We start from the raw sequence: 8,726 nt of genomic DNA, 5'->3' as shown, positions 1-8,726 counted from the left end.
AAAAATAGAAGGATAAAGATAGAGATAAGGGATCAAAAACAACAGTTATTTTTCAAATTTGTATGAAAAGCCCTTAAGAAAATAAGTTCCTCCTTAAATTGAAAACAGTTATATGTATAGAAATCAAACTTGCGATAAAAGTAAAAAAGATAGAGAATAAGAAAATTGTATTTGTTTTATGACTCACTTTTACATGTAGTATAATTTCCACCGCTATTTTAGCATAGAACGCTATTTTCAAACACGAATTGTTCCAACTCGATAGTCCCTTGCTTTACTGTAAACGGAAAATTCTTTCGTGTTCTCAACCAAATTTATCAAATTCCAGCAATGACACATGCTATGCGATTGTCAGTAGAACATGGAGAAATGTTTCCAGTAAAGTTTCGAGCGACTTATCGCCGATTTTCAGGAGACACTGCGACGATATCGCGTGTACAGTGCTTCTATCGGTGTTGATGCGCTTTAATACATAGGGCAAGAGAACACTAATAAGATTTCCCAGTGGGCCTGTAAATCCTTATAGATCACTCAAAAATATATCATATTGTTTGTTTCAACTACTAGCAATTTAAAACGTCGTCTACATATATTTAGAAAGTTAGCAAAGACATATTGTTACGCCATGCGGCTTGCCATAGATCATATTCTTAACTGTCGGTCGCGGCACTATAATGTCGCAGACGGATCGTCGCGGCTGCCCGGCAAAACAAACATTGTAGTGGCAAGCGCATGGTTCATTAAGCAGAGCGACCTCCAGAAACGTCGATTCGTGGCCGTTATTTTATCTGGCGTAAAAGAATGTGGCGTGATCCGAAGGTAGTGGGGGTCGCCTTCCACAAAGAATCAGAACGTTTCGAGAAGCCAAACAGTCCACACATATCTTGTATCGCGCATTACGTAGTAACATTTCCTTTTGTTGTTCCATTTATATTTTATAGTTAATAAGTTGTTGCAATAAACATTAATTTAGTTGTGTTAATTCTGTGAAACTCATTGAACTACCCTTATTATCATAATCGAAATAAGGGAATCGATCAGTTCGTGGCGTCGATTGTTTAATCGTAACGAGGACTTACAACTCTCGTTGACGTGATATCTCGCGATCGCGTCTCTCCGCGAATGATCGAAACATTTTGGTCCTTCGAGCCGGATCACGTGCCAGTGAAGAGTGCACTTACCAGTGACCACACAGTGCCACGTGACTTTATCAAAACCAGCAGCGGAAGCAGGAGCATCCACTACAGCCAAACCAGTGACGTCATCTTCAAAGAAGCACATCCCATTGGCAAGGGAACGCAACCACGCAGCCTTCCGTCGCAGCTGGACAATCATCAACGCAACGAATTTCACAACTTAACATACACGCGACCTCACGCCGCACGACAGTAAGGTAAGCTCGTTCCTTATTTCAACCATCTCCTATCCTCGGCAGCGATGACGAGCGAAGACCAACTCATCTCTCTGCTTCGGAGACGAGGCTATTGTAGCGGCCGATTCACATATTTATCGAATCGACTGGACGAGTACGAGCAATCTGAGAGTCAGCAAAATTCCTTATTAAAGAATTACGAGAAACAACTGACCGAAGTTGCGAGTCAATTCGAAGCGATTCAACTCGAATTAGAAGTATTGGACGAGGAGGAACAAGCGCGCGGCTTCGAAATAAGGGATCAGTACGTCGCGGTAGACACAAGGCTACAAAATCTTCTGAGGAACGCGCAAACAGCTTCGCCGTCGACATCCATAAACCCTTCAACCTGTGCATCATCCGCAAGTTTAAATCCGATATCCATTAAATTACCAGATCTTCGGCTCCCTAGCTTTGACGGAAGCTTAGAAAAATGGAACACGTTTTATGATACCTTTTCCTCCACAATCGATAAAAATCCTAGTCTCACTGACATACAGAAATTCCATTACCTGCAGTCCGCCCTGCAAGGAGAAGCAGCCGATTGTTTAAACGCGTTACCCCTTAGTAATGTAAACTACAGTCAGGCTATTGCCGTTCTCAAGGAAAGTTTCGAATGTCCACGATACACAGCTTTCAATCACTGCATGGCAATAATTGATTATCCAAGGATAACCAAGGAATCTCCAACGGAATTAAGGCGCTTAGTCCACACATTTAAACAACACATATATGCATTGAACAAATTAGGAGAATCCTACCCCGATACCAGTGCTATGCTCAACAGCCTCATCCTCTCGAAAATACCACTAAGTATCCAAAAGCAATGAGAAATGACGCTGCCCAACAACGAGGTGCCTCCGTACATTCAATTACTAAACTTCCTAGAGAGATTAGCACGAAGCTCCAGACCGATCACCACGGTCAGACAAACAAGAGAATCACCGGAACAAACTACTCCTGTCCGTCAACGCGCATCACGAGGGCATGTACTTACGGCGACACAGGTTACTCCAACATGCCCCACGTGTCAAGGACCACACCCCATTTGGAGATGTGACACCTTCAAAACCAAATCCCTTCGCGAACGCATTCGGGAGGTCAAAAGGGCATCACTATGCCTCAACTGCCTCGGGAAAGGACACACAACGAAGCATTGTTTCGCAGGATCATGTCGCGTATGCGGAGAACGACATCATACAATGCTGCATAGGACAAAACGCCATTCAGGGTCTCGTTCCAGCACGTCCAGCCCGAAATCTTCCCCATCAAATAGCCGATCCACAACACCTTCTTTGCCACCCTACGTATCACCCACTCGTCGCAAAAGGCACACAACAGACCACAGATCGGAAACACCACGAACAGCCGCGTCTGCAAGTCCACCGCCCAGTGACAAACGAACACACAACCAATGACGCCGACGATCGACGACTCCGTTCATGATCGAACATATCAAACCAATAGCATCCGAATTACTGTCCAATGATCTAGTCATCACAGCGCAGATTAATATTTTGAATGATAAACAGCAACCAATCCGTTGTCGAGCGTTGCTCGACACCGGATCCAGTATGAACTTCATTACCGAGGAATTAGCAAAATCGTTCAAGATAAGGCAAAACAAATGTTCGGTCCCGATCGGAGCTCTAGATACCTTGACAACGACCTCTAAGCGACACATCACGGCCACGATCACTTCCACTGACGGTACATACACGCGGACATTAACGTTCCTTATCATTCCAATCATATCAACCTTAATTCCCAGCGAACCCATCGATCGTTCGACACTTGAGATACCAAAAAATCTCAAATTGGCCGATCCACGATTTCATTTACCAGCTCCGATAAATGTACTATTAAGCTCAGGTTCAACACTCGCGTCGATGTGTGTGGGACAAGTCAACCTCACGCAGCCAGACGAGCCTGGACTGCGTCTGCAAAAGACGCGATTCGGATGGGTAATCGGGGGGAGTCCAACTTCCCAAACCGCTACAAACATATTTCACACATTCACGACGACTTTACAAGCAGACCTCGCGCGGTTTTGGGAAATCGATGAAGGACCCTCAATTAAACATATCTCAGAGGCAGATCGACGATGCGAAGAACACTTCCAAGCCCACACCCGACGCACCAGCGAAGGACGATACATCGTCGCTCTACCTTTCAACGATCAGCTTCAGTCACTCGGATCCTCCAAAACGCTGGCGAGTAAACGACTCGCCTCACTCAATCGCCGATTCCAGCACGACAAACGCTTCGAATCAGAATATCGAACGGTAATACAGGAATACCTGGCGTTGGGACACATGACGAAGGTCAATGACAACCACTCCGACGACAACGGATACTATTTACCCCATCATGGCGTGACCAAAGCATCGAGTCAAACCACCAAACTCCGTGTAGTTTTCGACGGATCGGCACCAAGCACTACCGGAACCTCCTTAAACGATACACTTCACACAGGACCCAAGTTGCAGGAAGATTTATTTTATATATTAATTAGATTCCGCGCTCATCAATACGTACTCACCGGCGACATCGAGAAAATGTATCGGCAATTCCTCGTACGACCAGAGGATCGGAAATATCAAAGGATATTATGGCGCAGCGCGAGTGGAGAAACAGAAACATATGAGCTTAACACTGTAACGTTCGGTTTATCCGCAGCCCCGTATCTAGCTATTCGGTGCCTCAAGCAACTGGCAGAGGACGAAGGACATCGATTTCCACGTGCAGCACAGGTACTGCAGCGGGATTTCTACGTCGACGACGCTCTCACCGGAGCTGAAACGAAGGACGAAGCCCTCACGCTCAGAACAGAACTCACCAATTTACTTCAACTGGCCGGCTTAAACATACGAAAATGGGCGTCGAACGATAATGACTTATTACACGGACTCTCCTTAGAAGAAACAAATCACCAACATTTTTTGGGCGACTCGCAAACCTTGAAGACGCTGGGAGTGTTATGGAATTCATCCGACGACTCTATTCTTTACTCGGTCGAAGTCAAACCCACGCCGTCTCGAGTCACGAAACGAATCATCAGCTAGGAGATTGCAAAAATTTACGATCCGCTCGGTCTGCTCGCACCGGTGATTGTTCGGGCCAAGATGCTACTTCAACGAATATGGTCGTCGAAAATCGATTGGGATGAATCACTTCCGATCGAGTTACATACAGAGTGGGAAAGGTACTATGCCCAATTACCCTTATTAAACAACGTCAGGTTCCCACGCAAGGCAATAATCGAGCCCGCAATGGAAATTGAACTGCATGGTTTCTGCGATGCCAGCGAAAAGGCTTACGGAGCCTGTATTTATCTTCGAACCCTTAACACCAACGGCCGTGTTTCGACCCAACTTTTAACCGCAAAATCGAAAGTCGCCCCACTCAAGTGCCAGACCATTCCTCGGCTCGAGCTGAGCGGAGCACTCCTTCTTACGTCCCTGATGTCGCCAATACAACAAGCCCTATCACACAAAATTACTCGAACTATCTATTGGACCGATTCCACTATCGTCCTCCATTGGCTCAATACATCACCTCACACCCTTAAAACATTCGTCGCTAACAGAGTCTCCGAAATTCAAACAAAAACCAGCATCCGCGATTGGCGCCACGTTCCTACCGACGACAATCCCGCGGATTTAATATCACGCGGCCAAACACCCGAAGAGTTTCTGCGCCCAACCATCTGGCAGCACGGTCCTGCATGGCTCTACCAGTCGGAAGGCTATTGGCCGACATGGGCGCTAACACCGCAAATTGAAGTACCGGAGCAGAAGGGGGCGATTTGTCTGGCCACAAACCCCCCCGATTACTGTTTGCTGCAAAGGTATTCATCCTGGCCCAAGTTGATACGAATCATAGCTCGTTGCCTCCGTTGGAAACAGAAAAGGAACCGAGCGGCACCCCTAACCGTTACCGAATTACGCACAACGCACAATAAATTGATAAAATTGTTGCAAAACATCCATTTCTCCGAGGAAATTCGCACACTCCAAAAAGATCGGAACGCGGCGATAAAGGGTAAGCTCACGCGACTCAATCCGTTCATAGACAAGGAAGGAATATTGCGAGTCGGGGGTCGACTCAGTCATTCGTCGATGACCTTCGCCCAGAAACATCCCATAGTATTACCTAAGTCATCCGTTACAACACGCATCATAGACCACGAGCCCAAGATCCACATGCATTCCGGAACGCAGGCTACGTTATACGCAGTAAGACAAAGATACTGGCCCGTTGACGGTCGAAGTCAAGTATGGCGGGCGATCAAAGGCTGCGTCCGCTGCTGCCGCGCTCAACCACCGCCGGTAGAATACGTGATGGGTAATCTGCCGGAGGCGCGAGTAACGGAATCTCGCCCATTTACAAACGTCGGCGTCGATTACTGCGGGCCGTTCCACATCAAGGAAAAACGAGATCGTAACCGTCGTCAGATAAAAGTATACGTAGCCATTTTCGTATGCCTAGCAATTAAAGCGGTACACATCGAGCTCGTTGACGATCTCACTAGCGAAGCCTTCATCGCCGCTCTTCGCAGATTTATCGCTCGACGAGGCTATTGCTCCACCATCCATTCTGATAACGGCACCAACTTCAGAGGAGCAAGCAACGAATTACGAGAGCTTCACGATTTATTACAATCGGACGATCACAAGGAAAAAGTAACCGCATTTTTAGCCGACAAACAAATCGAATGGCGCTTCATTCCCCCTCATTCGCCGCATTTCGGTGGGCTATGGGAAGCAGCGGTGAAGTCATTTAAACGCCACCTCAGGCGTGTAGCCGGCAACGAGTTACTCACCTCTGAACAATTGAATACTCTTATCATAGAAATAGAAGCAGTCCTCAATTCCCGCCCGCTAACTCCTATCTCCACCGATCCAAATGATCTCCTAGTCCTCACTCCCGGACATTTTCTCATTGGCGATTCACTAATGTGCTTACGTGATCGAGATTTCAGAGACATTCCATCGAACCGACTCTCCAGATGGCAGCATGTCCAACAGCTTAAACAGCATTTTTGGAACCGCTGGCATAAGGAGTATTTGAACGAGTTAACCAACCGCAATAAGTGGAGCAAGGGTGGACACGGCATCCAAAAAGGCACAATCGTCATCCTCAGAGAGGACAACGTTCCCTCCATGCATTGGCCTCTGGGCCGAGTTATCAAGGTTCATCCAGGCGCCGATGGTGTCATCCGGACAGCTACAGTTCAGACGGCAAAGAGCGTTTTGGATCGGGCCGTCAAAAGGCTTGTCCCACTGCCAATTCAACCCGATCTCGAGAAACCCGAACAACTAGCCACCGAGACGAACTAAGATGGGAACTTCAACCACATCTCGCTAATTTGATCGGTACCCTCTCAACGGGGGGAGGATGTTACGCCATGCGGCTTGCCATAGATCATATTCTTCACTGTCGGTCGCGGCACTATAATGTCGCAGACGGATCGTCGCGGCTGCCCGGCAAAATAAACATTGTAGTGGCAAGCGCATGGTTCATTAAGCAGAGCGACCTCCAGAAACGTCGATTCGTGGCCGTTATTTGATCTGGCGTAAAAGAAGGTGGCGTGATCCGAAGGTAGTGGGGGTCGCCTTCCAGAAAGAATCAGAACGTTTCGAGAAGCCAACCAGTCTACACATCTTTTGTATCGCGCATTCCATAGTCACATTTCTTTTTGTTATTCCATTTAGATTTTCTAGTTAATAAGTTGTGCAATAAACATTAATTTAGTTGTGTTGATTCTGTGAGATTTCATTGAACTACCCTTATTATCATAATCGAAATAAGGGAATCGATCAGTTCGTGGCGTCGATTGTTCAATCGTAACGAGAACTTACAACTCTCGTTGACGTGATATCTCGCGATCGCGTCTCTCCGCGAATGATCGAAACACTTCCCATTGGAGATATTTCGATGTTTATGCGCTCGTTGAACTCCATTTTACACTGCAAATGTAATGCACTACCGTTTAAGCGTCGAATCAAGCGAAACTGGCAGCAAATCGCGATGATTCCGTCGATTTTGACGAAAACAAACTGTCATTTCCTTCCCGTTGGAGATATTTCGACGTTTAAGCCCACGTTAAACTCCAATTTACACTGCAAATGTAATGCACTACCGTTTAAGCGTCGAAACAAGCAATGTAGCTCGCAAATCGCGAAGGTTTCGACGATTTCGATGAAATCTAGCCGTCATTTCCTTCCCGTTGGAGATATTTCGACGTTTAAGCGCTCGTTGGACTCAGTTTTACACAGCGAATGTAATGCACTACCGTTTAAGCGTCGAAACAAGCAAAATAGCTCGCAAATCGCGAAGATTTCGTCGATTTTGAAGAAAACTAGCCGTCATTTCCTTTCCGTTGGAGATACTACGACGTTTGACAGCTCGTTGAACTCCATTTTACACTGCAAATGCAATGCACTACCGTTTAAGCGTCGAAACAAGCAAAATTGCACGCATATAGCGAAGATTTTGTCGATTGTGACGAAAACTAACTGTCATTTCCTTCCCGTTGGAGCTATTTCGACGTTTAAGGGCTCGTTGAACTCCTTTTTACACTGCACATGCAATGCACCACCGTTTAGGCGTCCACAACAAGCAAAATAGCTCGCAAATCGCGAAGATTTCGTCGATTTTGAAGAAAACTACCCGTCATTTCCTTCCCGTTGGAGACATTTCGACGTATAAGCGCTCGCTGAACACCATTTAACACTGCAAATGTAACGCACTACCGTTTCAGCGTCGAAACATGCAAAATAGCTTCCAAATCGCGAAGACTTCGTCGATTTCGATGAAATCTAGCCGTCATTTCCTTCCCGTTGGAGACATTTCGACGTATAAGCGCTCGCTGAACACCATTTAACACTGCAAATGTAACGCACTACTGTTTCAGCGTCGCAACATGCAAAATAGCTTCCAAATCGCGAAGACTTCGTCGATTTCGATGAAATCTAGCCGTCATTTCCTTCCCGTTGGAGATATTTCGACGTTTAAGCGCTCGTTGGACTCCATTTTACACTGCAAATGTAATGCACTACTGTTTCAGCGTCGAAACATGCAAAATAGCTTCCAAATCGCGAAGACTTCGTCGATTTCGATGAAATCTAGCCGTCATTTCCTTCCCGTTGGAGATATTTCGACGTTTAAGCGCTCGTTGGACTCAGTTTTACACAGCAAATGTAACGCACTACCGGTTCAGCGTCGAAACAAGCAAAATTGCTCATAAATCGCGAAGATTTCGTCGATTTCGATGAAATCTAGCCGTCATTTCCTTCCCGTTGGAGACATT

The 8,726-nt window shown here is 46.3% G+C and overlaps 1 protein-coding gene and 1 pseudogene across 1 annotated transcript; both read left to right on the top strand.

Moving 5' to 3' along the window:
• The first annotated feature begins 1,715 nt into the window (after positions 1-1,715).
• LOC117239003 lies at positions 1,716-4,476 on the top strand (annotated as a pseudogene).
• Positions 4,477-4,536: 60 nt separating this feature from the next.
• LOC117239002 lies at positions 4,537-6,183 on the top strand (the record flags this gene model as incomplete). Its single annotated transcript, XM_033504262.1, has 1 exon — positions 4,537-6,183. A coding segment is annotated over exon 1 (1,647 nt), but the record flags the coding sequence as incomplete, so codon positions are not given.
• Positions 6,184-8,726: the final 2,543 nt, after the last annotated feature.

The sequence above is a fragment of the Bombus vosnesenskii genome, unplaced genomic scaffold, assembly GCF_011952255.1.
Source record: "Bombus vosnesenskii isolate JDL3184/JDL3185 unplaced genomic scaffold, Bvos_JDL3184-5_v1.1 scf7180000013833, whole genome shotgun sequence".
Taxonomy (NCBI): domain Eukaryota; kingdom Metazoa; phylum Arthropoda; class Insecta; order Hymenoptera; family Apidae; genus Bombus; species Bombus vosnesenskii.
This window is presented reverse-complemented; position numbering and strand designations above follow the sequence as displayed.